General features: G+C 42.9%; 1 protein-coding gene across 2 annotated transcripts; it reads left to right on the forward strand.

Annotated features, from left to right (window-relative positions):
- Positions 1 to 1,489: 1,489 nt before the first annotated feature.
- Positions 1,490 to 12,987, forward strand: LOC101114383 (cationic amino acid transporter 3-like). Of its 2 annotated transcripts, XR_009596452.1 has the most exons (13): positions 1,490 to 1,641; positions 2,474 to 2,838; positions 3,409 to 3,567; positions 4,603 to 4,780; positions 4,981 to 5,093; positions 5,263 to 5,485; positions 5,656 to 5,795; positions 5,892 to 5,994; positions 6,179 to 6,378; positions 6,580 to 6,746; positions 7,019 to 7,127; positions 7,281 to 7,488; positions 9,849 to 12,987. XR_009596452.1 is itself a non-coding variant. In XM_004015865.6 (12 exons), the coding sequence occupies exons 2-12, from the start codon at positions 2,475 to 2,477 to the stop codon at positions 7,400 to 7,402; spliced, it is 1,878 nt and encodes a 625-aa protein (XP_004015914.4). In that variant the 5' UTR covers positions 1,490 to 1,641; position 2,474; the 3' UTR covers positions 7,403 to 9,479. The 2 variants fall into 2 exon arrangements, 1 of the variants encoding a protein (XP_004015914.4); XM_004015865.6 differs by lacking the exon at positions 9,849 to 12,987 and having other exon boundaries at positions 7,281 to 9,479.
- Positions 12,988 to 13,004: the final 17 nt, after the last annotated feature.

Below are 13,004 nucleotides of genomic sequence, written 5' to 3' on the forward strand. Positions count from 1 at the left end.
TTCATCCACCTCATGAGAACTGACTCAAATGTGTTCCTTTTTGTGGCTGAGTAATATTCCATTGTGTATATGTACCACAGCTTCTTTATCCATTCATCTGTGGATGGGTATCTAGGTTGCTTCCATGTTCTCGATATTGTAAATTGTGCTGCAATGAACAATGGGATACAAGCATCTTTTTCAACCCTGGTTTCCTCAGGGTGTATGCCTAGCAGTGGGATTGCTGGTTCATATGGTGGTTTTATTCCTAGTTTTTTAAGGAATCTCCACACCGTCTTCTACAGTAGCTGTATCCATTTACATTCCCACCAACAGTGCAAGAGCATTCCCTTTTCTCCACGACAGAGTTCTTGATGATCAAATAAATTTGTGTTCAGGGAAACAATCAATTTTAAAAATCTACTGTAGAAATAGAAAAAAAGTTTTATTTGAGTCAAACTGAGCACTACAGCGAGGCAGACAGCCTCTCCGAGAGCTCTGAGGAACTGCTCTGCTGAAGCATGGTTTCCAGCACAGTCTTATGCCTCACGCAAACAAAGCTCACACATCAACACGACAGGGTGCATTCCTTCAAGGTTTCAAAAGAGACAGACTTAGCACATAGACATCGAGACAGCAGGACCCTGGTATCTGGGAAGGGAACATTATCTCCAAGGGAATGTTAACATGGACACCATGAGAAGGGAGTTACCCATCCTTATCTTCAAAACAGACATCCTTTACCTCATTGGTTAAAGCAGATGAGCTGTGAGTTAGACAGGCTGTCTTAGTTCACACAAAGTTCAAGATGAACCATGTATAAGCCAAAATGACTTCCCCATACCTCCATATGTGAATATTTTCTCTGTCACAAGCAGGTAAAAATCTTAGAATCGTGTTATCTGGCAATCTACTTCTGAGGATATACCCAGAAGAATTGAAAGCATACTCTGGCAGAGATATTTGTACACCCATGTTCATAGCAGAATTATTCATAATAACCAAAGCCTGAGAGCAACTCAAGTGCCCATTGATCAAGAAATAGTTAAGCCGATGTGGTATGTATAAATAAGAGAGTATTATTCAGCATTACTGAAGGAGGGAATTCCAACATATGCTACAACATGGATGAAACTTGTGGACATTTTGCTAAGTGAAATAAGCCTGGCAAGAAATGACAAGTATTGAGTGTTTCCATTTGAATGAAGTACCTAGAGGGTTCAGATTCATAGAGACAGAAAGTAGAATGGTGATTGCCAGGAACTGTGGAGGAGAAAGGGAGAATCGTTGAATGAGTACAGAGTTGAAGTTTTGCAAGATGAAAAAGTTCTGGAGTTTGGTTGTACAAAATATGAATGCGCCTAACATTACTGAACCGGACAATTACTGAACTGGTTAATTTTGCAAATTTTATAGCAATAGAAAAACCTCTCAGAACCTCCCCCGAGAGTAACCACAGAAGAGTCGGTGCTGATAGCTACACTGCAGATGCTCCCCACCCACTCAGCTCATCTCCACCCCAACAACCCAGGGGTGAGGACTGTCTCCTGTGCTCAGGACTCCTCGCTTTGGTTCTTGGAGCTGTCTCAGCTCCAGCCCCACACGGCTTACCCTCAGCCTCCCTGACTGACCCAGTGCTCCAGGCTCTGCTCCAAGGATCCAGTAAGTCTTGGGTCAGCCTCTTCTGTGGGAGACTAGGCTCTGAGTTCACATCCTCCCAAAGAGACCTTTGCAACCCCAGAGTGTGGGGGGTCAGCCCGGCTCCTGACTGAGGGTGGAGAGACCCATTTTCCAGATGAAAGCAGGAGCTGGGAGCGCTTGTATTTGTGAGAGAAGAGGTTGGAGTGGGAGAGATTGGATCATATCTGGAGGTTGAGACTCATTTTAGACCAGCATTCAAACAATATTAAAGATTCCCCTTATACAGGGTTTATGGCATGTGGACCATTGATGTCAGTCTCCTGTATATTGCTGGCCTCTGTATCTGCAGGCTCCTCCTCTGTGGATGTGAGGACAATGTAAGGGACTCAAGAATCCTCAGATTTTGATAACCACAGAGATGATTGTATGGGGATTTATATTAAATTATCATGAGGTTTACTACAACCAGCAACTCTGTGAAGCTGGCTCTATTGTTCATCATTGGCAACAATTTTTTTAATAGTGGTAAAGTACACAATGACATAAAATTTGCCATCTTAAGCACTTTTAAGTGTCCAATTCTGTAATGTGGGACATTTTGATATGACATCTTTTGCTCCCTTCAATCCTCTTTCACTTCCAGTAAATTTAAAAGACATTAATGATTTTATCCATGTTTGTAGAAACCAAAGCTCAGAGATCAGAACTTACTTGATGTGTTATTTTGCCTCCTGCTTCCTATAACTCCATTACTCCAAGGAATTATACTTTCATGGCCAAGGAGAGATAGATATTATTGGTGGCTTTGTAGCTTGTTTTCTCTGCAGACTGTAACTTCCTCAACTATGTCTAGGATGCTGCGCCAATATGTTGGCCACTTCGGTGAAAAGCTGGTCCGCAGGCGTCCACTGGAGCTCAGGGTGGAGAGACCCAGAGCTTATCTTAACACCCTTGACCTGGTGGCCTTGGGCGTGGGCAGCACCCTGGGAGCTGGCGTGTACATCCTGACTGGTGAATTGGCCAAAGTGAGAGCTGGACCAGCGACCGTCATCTGCTTCCTGGTGGCCGCACTGTCCTGTGTGATGTCTAGTCTCTGCTTTGCTGAGTTTGGGGCCCGGGTACCACGCTCTGGTACTGCGTATCTCTACATCTACGTCACTGTGGGACAATTGTGTGCCTTCATCATTGGCTGGAACCTCATCCTGTCCTATGTCATTGGTGAGATGGTGGGGAGGGGGAAGGTGTGTAGCTTAAATATCAAGAGATAGGAGGTGGGGTTTAGGTCTTCACTCATTCATGAGAACTTTATTATTGACCTTGTGGGGTGAAGTGGATAATAGTGGCAGGGAAACTCCAAAATACCATTCTACTGAGCTCTGTCTTGTTTTTCTTAAATGATGGACCAGGAACCCAGAGGAAAGAGAACTACAGGGAGTGGGTCAGAAGGGGGGCGTGTCCAACAGCCTCATCCCTTTATTGTATTGAAGTCTTTGCTCAGCTGTTGGATTCATGAGATTTTCCTTTAGATCTGGATTTAAATTTTCAACCCTCACCTTCCAGCCCTTCTGGCCCCAAATTTCTGTTACATTTTTCCATGTAACACTGAACTCCTAGAATATTAATTAGTTGACTTATTTTGTGAATCATCTGGATCTGCCCTCCCCAACCCATGAAAAAAGACTCTTTGAGATTAAGTATTTTGCTTGGAGTCCCCTCCCCTCAAAATATATCCCGTATTAGAAATCTATTTATGTTTGTCAATGAACATTCCTTCTTCTGTTGCTGCAGCCACCTCCTCTGTGGCCAGGGCCTGGAGCTATGTCTTTGACAACCTCATTGGGAACCACATCTCTCAGATGTTACAGGAAACTTTCTCTCTGCAAATGCCCTACTTCTTGGCCAGGTATCCAGATTTTTTTGCCCTGGGCCTGGTACTGCTGTTAACAGGTGAGAAGGAGTCCATGATAGGATGTGGAGAGTGAGGTATTGAGGGGAAGCTGGGGTGGGAAAGCGTTGGGATGGAAGAATGGTGTGGGATTAGGACTGAAAAGAAGCATCTGGGATATGAGAAACAGGAAGGCAAGACACAGACCATTCTTTCCCATTCTTGGTACTATTGACAATTTGGACTGGGTTATTCATAGATTTAGAGGTGTGCATTTCAGATTTTTTAAATAACCTTTGTTGGATATTTAGTAGCATCTCTGGGAAAATTAGAATATCTCCAGACGTTGCCACACATCACATGGTGGACAAATCACCCCAGCTGAGAATCATTTACTTAGACCATAAGTTTCTTCTCTGTACTGATACCAGAGATGTGATTGTTGGGTTTTTTTCTAATAAAAATATCTATTAAAATTTTATTTATTTACTTGGCTGCAATGAGAATTAGTTGTGGCACACAGACTCTCTATTTGTGGCACACAGGCTCCAAAGTGCATGGGCTCAGTAGTTGGGTCTCGAAGGCTTGGCTGCTTTCAGGCATGTGGGATATTAGTTTCTTGACAAGGGATCAAACCCGCAGATTGGATTGCAAAGCGAATTCTTAAACACTAGGCCACAAGAGAGGTCCTCAAAGATGTGTTTTTAATTGACAGGAAACTAAAATAACATAAAATAAAACATTTTCTTATTTTCCCCAGCTTTATTGAGATGCAAATACAACACGGTATAAATTTAAGATGTACATGAGATGATTTGGTAGAAGTTAATATTAGGAGAGGGTTGCCACAGTCAGAAATTGACCATCTGAAAGTGTACAATTCAGTGGGAGTTAGTACATTCATAATATTGTGTAACCATCATCTCCATCTGGTTCCAAACATTTTCACCACCCCTAAAGGACACCTTGTACCCACTGAGCTGTCACTGTCCATTGGTCCATCACCACCAGTGCCCTAACTCCCAGATACCACTAATCTGCTTTCTGTATCTATGGACTTAGTATTTTATATGCTTCATATTCCATCTTTCCTGCAGGACTGCAGGTTCTGGGAACTCGTGAGTCCACCCTGGTTAATAAAGTGTTCACAGGCATCAACATTTTGGTCCTCAGCTTCATCATCGTCTCTGGCTTCATTAAGGGAGACCTGCACAACTGGAAGCTCACAGAACAGGACTACGCATTGAACACTTCTGCATCCAGTGACACCTCGAGGTTAGGAGGGTTCTCGTGGTCATAGAAACGCTTGTGGTAGTGCTGATATGGGAATATGGTGGAGACTAGAGATCAATGGGCTGATGGATCCAGGTGACAGGGGTTCTGGGGCCTAGGACTTGTGGTACTAAATAGAGGAGTCCAGTAGAGATGGCTGAACTCGCCTCACCCACCCTCTCCTTCCTTCCTTCTTTCACTAGCTTGGGTCCTCTGGGTTCTGGAGGGTTTGTACCCTTTGATTATGAAGGGATTCTCCACGGAGCAGCTACATGTTTCTACGCATTTCTTGGCTTTGATTCCATTGCCACGAGAGGTAACATGGTCATTGTGTGTCTCATCAGGGATGTGGGCAGAGTTTGGGCTGCCCTTGGGTGTAAGGGTCGGTAGAAGGTTAGACTATGTTTGGACGTCAAGAGGGAATTTGATTCTGTGATTTCACCTCAGTGTGTTTTCCTGACCCAGAACTTCCACTCTCCCTGCAGGGGAAGAAGCTCTAAATCCTGATCGATCCATCCCCTTGGGCATCATGATCACGCTCTTCATCTGTTTTTTGGTGTATTTTGGTGTCTCGGCATCACTCACCCTCATGGTGCCCTACTACCTGATTCACCCTGACAGCCCCTTTCCGCAGGCTTTTCTCCACGTTGGCTGGGATGCTGCCAGATATGTCGTAATTGTTGGCACCCTCTGTGCTCTTACATCCAGGTCAGTGTCTTGGTTTTCTTCCCATCTACTGTCAGATGCTCCAGTATCCCAGCCCTTGGGATTGAGAGATAAGAAGGAAGGGCACCTTGCCCCATGTAGACTATGGAGCAGATGCCCTGGTCTCTCCTGCTTCTTCACGTCCTCACACGTGCCCCCATTTCCTCTCCCAGCCTCTTGGGTATTACATTCACCATGCCTCGGCTGATCTGTGCAATGGCAGAGGACGGGCTCCTTTTCCGGAGACTTGCCTGGATCTATGATCGCACAGGCACCCCCATCATGGCCATCGCGGCTTCTGGGAGCCTCGCAGGTGAATAAACAAAACCCACTCGGTCAACGTCCTTATCTTGCATAGGTCCAGTGGTTTCTCACTCTCTCCCCCACCTTGTTCCTGCCCTCATTCTAGGGATCATGGCATTACTTTTTGAGTTCAGAGATCTTGCGGACCTTGTGTCAATCGGGACCCTGCTTGTTTACTCCCTAGTGGCTCTTTCTGGTCTTGTCCTCAGGTGAGACTCCACTACATCTTAACTGGGGCCCATGGACTCATGGGGATTGATGGGGAGGTAATCTGCCTTCATGCTGTCTTCTAAATGTCCTGCTCTGCTTAATGCAAGACTGATGTAGAATAGGCTGTGTGATGTTGGCTGAATAGGGACTGCTGTTAATATTGCTTTAACACCTCTAATTAAGGTACCAGCAAGATCAGAATTTAAGCAAGCAGGAGAAAAAAGAGGAGAAAATGGAGATGAAGCCTGATATTGAAGGAAGACCTTTGGAATCTGTACCTGAAGAAGGAACCTCAAACATTCTGAAGAGTCTGTGTGACCCTATCAACACCATCCCCACCAGGAAATCTGGCCAGATTGTCTATGGATGTGCCTTCCTGCTTGGTGAGCAGTGAGACTTCTCTTTGGTTATACTCTGAAACTGACAAGATAGAGTGGGATTCTGTGTCTTTGTCAGCTGAGGAGGAATCTTAGAGACATGATGGCTCTTCCTGATGTGAGCAGTTTGGGGAGGGGTGTGACCCCAGGTCCTGACATCTTTGTCTTCTGGGTCCAGCCTGTCCTCCTCCTCCTTGACCCTTGCAGTTCTCCTGCTGACCATCCTGAGCCTGGTCCTGGCCCGGTGGTCCAGCCAGGTGTTCTCTGGAGACCCCGTGCTCACAACAGTGGCTGTGTTGCTGCTGCTGCTCATCACTGGGGTCACGGTCATCATCTGGAGGCAGCCCCAGAGCCCTACTCACCTTTATTTTAAGGTAAGTGACCTTATGTGCCCAACTATCCACCTCGAGTGAATGAAGTCTTCACGCTTCATGGCCTAAACATTATTTGCTGGACCAAGGAAGAAGCGAAATTACTAAAACAAACAGACCCTTCCCTGATCCACACTCAGTGCTTTACATATATAATCTCAGTAGGCCCTGAATGCACAGCCTGAGCAGGACTGGAGTCTCCCTACAATCATGGGGTAGGGTCTCCCTTTCAGATGTCTGTAGTGTGTTCAGGGATGACCTGACTCTGCCCACAGGTGCCTGCTCTGCCTGTCCTCCCACTGGTGAGCATCTTTCTGAACATTTATCTCATGGTGCAGATGACCTCTGGGGCCTGGGCCCAGTTTGGCATCTGGATGGTGATTGGTAAGTGACTTTCTGGGATAAAGAGTCCACTTGACTGATTGAACCCAAATTGAACTCCCCCAAACTGTCTTGGCCACGATAGGAGCACTGTTGGGCACTTGTAAGTGGGGAGAGCACCTACTTTTCCTTCTCATTGTCTCATTTCCCTCCTAGGATTTGCCATATACTTTGGATATGGGATCCGACACAGCCTGGAGGAGAACAATGAGCCACAGCCACCAGCCTCCACCCCCCAGACTCTTGATCAAAACATATCAGGTCATGAATCATCTTAGCCATAGGAAACATGCTATGTGGAATCCCACCATGCACTGGAGGATCTGCTGGTTCAAGGGACACTGAGTCTCTATGGCCTGTGAAGGTGAAATGCATTTGCTGCTGTGTATTTATTGCTAGTGGACAAAATGACTTGAATGTTTTACAATTTTTAAGCAAGCTTTTAAAATCATAATATACATCTAGAAAAGTGCATGCTTTCTTAGTAAGCAACAAGATGAATTTTCACAAAGAAAGTATACCAGTATAACCAGCAACTAGAGGAGGAAAAAAATATTAACCTTCACATAAGAAGCTTGTTCCTATGCCTAATTTCAGCAAAAACACAGAGATTGAAACTTGGAAAGGAAATACCGGCAGCTTACACATTTTGTCAAGAGTTACACTTTATGTATTAAGATACAAATAGGTTGGAAGTAAATGCAAGGGAACAGATATATTGTGCAAACAGTAATACTAGGAAGCCAAGGTAGCTATCTTAATACCAAACAAAGTAGACTTTAAGAAAAAGAGAATAATTACTTATAAACTAGATCACTTCTGATAAAAGGAAATGGTCATTTGTATCTCTTTGCCCAACTTTATTGAGTTATAGTGTAGTGTGGTGGTTTAGTTGCTAAGTTGCACTGGACTCGTGTGACCTCATGGACTATAGCCCACCAGGCTTCTCTGTTCACGGGGATTCTTCAAGGCAATAATACTGGAGTGGGTTGCCATTTCCACCTTCAGGGAATCATCCTGCCCCAAGGATCGAACTCATGTCTCCTGCATTGCAGGTGGATTCTTAACTGACTTAGCCACCAGGGAAGCCAGTCACATACTCTTAGAGTTACACAATAGAGTTGATGGGGGAAAGTTCTTTATTGAAAAAACTACTCTTATTTTGCCAGAGGAGAGGGACGTGGGTGGGAAGTAATGGTTAGTTGATAAATGGTTACGGTTGCATAGACCTAAAAGCAAGTGAAATTGGAGAGACAAGATTAACAGGTGCTGCTGCAGAATTAATGTTTAAATTGGGCTTACGGACATTGAAGACATTGGTAATAAGGAAGCAGAGGACTGTTGGTGGGAATGAACAGCTGATGTAGAGTGAACAAGGGATGGAGGTCAAGATACTGAGTACAAGTTATTAGATTAATTTAAAAACAGATGAGGATGAACAGAACTAGGACATACAGGATCTTACAAGTTCTGGGATAACAGGCTTAGAAAGCAGATAATGGAGACTGATTCTTTTGAGTAAAACTTTGATGGAGGAGGCTGACATCACCTGATTGCTGTTCTTGCCTTACCACCGGGGGACAACGAGATATCCCATGTTACCCAGTGTGCTGTAACAGGCAACACAGAACACTGTCCATGAAAGAGTCTTGATGAGAAGCTGAATCAGAATGTGCTCAAGCTTCTAGACCAACTGCTAGCTCATAGGAGACCTAAGAATTTCACCCAAAAACACTATTGTCCAAAACCACAATGTGGACAATTTTCCAGCAAGGAAAAATGATGCACTTTCTGTAACAATTAATTGATATGACCCAAAGTGGAGAGTTAATGTAGACATACCTTGGAGATTTGGTTCCAAACCACTGCAATAAGGAGACTTGGCAATAAAGAGAGTCACACAGCTCTTTGATTTTCCAGGGCATGTAAGTTACTTTATACTACACTGTAGTCTGTTCAGTGTGCTATAGCACCGCCTTTAATTAAACAATGTATAGACCTTATTTTTAAAGATGTATAGAACAGCCTTTTGGACTCCATGCGAGAGGGCAAGGGTGGGATGATTTGGGAGAATGGCATTGAAACATGTATATTATCATAAGTGAAATGAATCGCCAGTCCAGGTCTCATGCATGATAGAGGGTGCTCGGGGTTGGTGCACTGGAATGACCCAGAGGAATGGGATGGGGAGGGAGGTGTGGGGAGGGTTCAGGATGGGGAACACACGTACACCCGTGGTGGATTCATATAAATGTATGGCAAAACCAATACAATATTATAAATTAATTAGCCTCCAATTAAAATAAATAAATTTATATTTTTAAAAATAAATAAAAAATAAAATCTAAAAAAAAAGATATTATTGCTAAGAAATGCTTACCATCATCTGATGACTCAAGGTTGCCCCAAAGCTTCAACTGTAAAAAAGTAAAAAATGCAGTATTTGCAAAGCACAACAAAGAAACTTATTTCTCTAAATATGTATATATCTTTATATTCAATATATGTAATTAATATTATATAAGTATTAATATTCATAAATGTTTGTCTGTGTAAAGTATTTGTATTAAAACAGTACATAATGTATAGAACTTTAGAATTGGGTAAATTAATTAAAATGCAGTAAACAACGTAGATATGTATATACTGATGGAGAAATGTTTTATAGATGTGAGTGGGTATGGGTGTGGGCACATTCACTCAGTTGTGTCTGACTCTTTGCAGCCCCATGGACCGTAGCCCGCCAGGTTCCTCTGTCCATGGGATTCTCCAGGCAAGAACACTGGAGTAGGTTGCCGTTCCCTTCTCCAGGGGATCTTCCCAACCCAGCGATCAAACACACATCTCCTGCATTGGCAAGCGGATTCTTTACCACGGACCCACATGGGAAACCATTTTATAGATTATACATTTGATCCATCATCTCAGTTTCCTGTACAATCATTTGTATGTGCGGTTTTGGCAGCAGACTGTAAGCAGATGGGGATATATGTCATGAGTAACTTGATAGCTAGGGCAAGGATAATAATATTAAAACAATAATCATCTATAAAGCAGTGTGGAAAATTTGCCTAGTCCCAAGGGGAACCTACCAATCAGGTCACTGAAAGGGTCAGTCTGTGTTACATTTTGCAACCGTTTTGCCCCTTGGAAAATTTCTTCTGTGTGGGTCTCAATGTCTTCTGAGGTAGTAATGTAAGTCAAAGAAGTCATGTGAGTAATAGTATAACGCCTTCTTGTTTGGCCAGTAGAAAATCTAGGGCAATTCTATTCTCTAAAACCTACTTTGGCTGAGGATTTTAGGTATATCTGTTGTGCTACAGTTCTTTCTGTGGTTTCTTCAGTTATTTGAGCAATGGTGGCTTATAGATTTCTAAGTATATTTCTGTTTACACATACCCTTGGGCTAGGAACCAAGATTCCCAAAGACTTTGCCACCAGCTATCTTGGTATCCTGCTAACATGGATCTCTTGACTCTGTAATGGGGAGGTAACATAATGATCCAATACCATAAACCTACTTGCCAGTTATTGAGACATACCTTGGGAAGATGGATTCGTTCCAGTACCACATATGAAGACAAAACCCAGGAGAGCAGAAGCCAGATTTGGACAAATGAGGACCCTCATACACTGTTGTTGGGAATGTAAATTTGTGCAAACACTATAAAACACAATATGGAGGTTTCTCAAAAAACTGAAAATAGAACTACCATCTGACCCAGCAAGTCCACTCCTGGGTATATATCCAATAAAAACAAAAACACTAATTTGAAAAGACGCATGCCCTTCAATGTTCATAGCAGCATTATTCACAATTGCCAACAAATGGAAGCAACCTAAGTATCCATCAACAGATGAATGGATAGGCCTTCCCTGGTGGTCCATTCACCTTCCAATGCAGGGTGCACAGATATATGATGCCTAGTCCAGGAAGATCCTACCTCCCATGGGGAAACTAGGCCTGTGAACCACAGCTACTGAACCCACATCCTGCAAATACTGAAGCCCTTGCAGCTAGAAACCATGCTCTGCAACAAGAAAAACCCCACAATGAGAAGCTTGTTCACTGCAAATAGAGAGCAGCCCCTACTGGCTAAAACTAGAAAAAGCCCACATGCAACAAGGAAGACCCAGTGCAGCCAAAAGGAATATAAATAAATAATTTTTTAAAAAGACAGTCAGGTGAATGATAAAGAAGATGTCATATAAATATTTATGTGTGTGTGTGTATATATATACATACAATGATATACTACGCAGCCAGAAAAAGAACTAAAACTCTCCATAATAGCTTAATCTACTTCACTCCCTCTTGTGTGGGTGGCTTTAAAAAACAAAATGACAATACTGTTAATCAACTATACCTCAGTTCTTACGGAAGTTAATGCAATAATCAACCACTTACATTTAAGACCCATGTTGCTGGTTTGTGCTCAGTTTCAGCATGTGGGCTGCCGGGGGCCAGCGTGAGGAATTCCGCCCATGGCAAAGGTCATGAGGAACGAGGCTTGGCATATGCAAAGGCGTGATCAAGCCTCAGGAAACCCCCTGTTCCCGAGCATCTAACCCCAACACCAGAGTCTGTTTTATGCTCTCACCTACACCTCTGACTTTACAGGGGGCTCTCCCCCCATAACTGTTTCTCTCGGAGAAGGAGTAAACGTGCAGCTCCAAAGCAATAAAAATTCCTGGGCGTGACAAGAGTGTTTCAGCTTATGGACTCCTCTGAAGGTTATCTAGCCCGCCTGTATAGGTTCGTCCGGCCACATGTGATTGCTTACAGCCTCCCAACCTGAGAGGCACGAGATGTTTTAGACTTACTAAAGGCAAATTATTTGGGGGAGTTAAAATTATTAGTGTAGTGTGTTGGTTAGGAATTATTTGGTGAAGGGTCTCTTCATTTGTTGTGTCAATAATTGCTGCTAATTCCCTGCTCTGGGTGGGACAAAGCTGTCTCAGGTCAAACCTCTCTGCTGACAGACTAGCTTGTGTGACAGGATTATCCATACTCCTGCCACGTGATTGTTTACTACCTCTCAACCATAAACAGCACAGAGTTTTGGAGTATTTTGAGAGTCTTAATTAGCATAGGACTTTTTCTTCTTGTTGAGTCAATGATTGCTGCCAGGCCTCTATATCCTTAGGCACCTGGGAATATATTAATCAATGTATTTGGAATATAGCAAAGGAAATATAGTGATATATATTTGATATTAGCAATACTAGACTTTTTGAGTTAATGGATTTTCTCTTTTGTAATAGATCACTGTACTTTGTTATATATCACTGTGTCCTTGCTATGTAAGAATGTAACTTTATCATATCTTAAGACTAAATAGATCTTAAGGGGAGCATTGGTGAAAGGATTTTCATTTGTTGGGCTGATGGTTGCTGCTAAATCTCTATGTTCCCTACTCTTATAATGAATATAACTAGCATATAGGAAGAAATAAGTATTAACCTTTAAGCATATAAGAGAAATAAGTATTAACCTTTAAGATTAATCATGTTAACCTTGGGTTAAATAAATTCCTTTCTTGACTGTAACTCACTACACCCTCACCCTATAGGAATGCAACTTTATTTGGAGGGTGGTGCCTGGTTTAAGAAAAAACACACTTGGAAAAAATACGTTTTTTGGTTATCAGAAAGAAAGCATCATAAAATGTCAGCAGGTCTCACTCATGGCCAGAAGATGATGTAATATCCCTAAGACCTTTTTTATACATTTATGTGAAGCACCTGATTTTGATAAAGGTCAGGACTGCTGACCCCCACGTGACTCTGTATTCGTCCCTATGTGTAACAAAAGGTATATAAGCAAACCCCAAAATAAAGAAATCGGATCAGTTTCCAGAAAGACTGATTCCCCCATGT

The sequence above is a fragment of the Ovis aries genome, chromosome 14, assembly GCF_016772045.2.
Source record: "Ovis aries strain OAR_USU_Benz2616 breed Rambouillet chromosome 14, ARS-UI_Ramb_v3.0, whole genome shotgun sequence".
NCBI classification, from domain to species: Eukaryota; Metazoa; Chordata; class Mammalia; order Artiodactyla; family Bovidae; genus Ovis; species Ovis aries.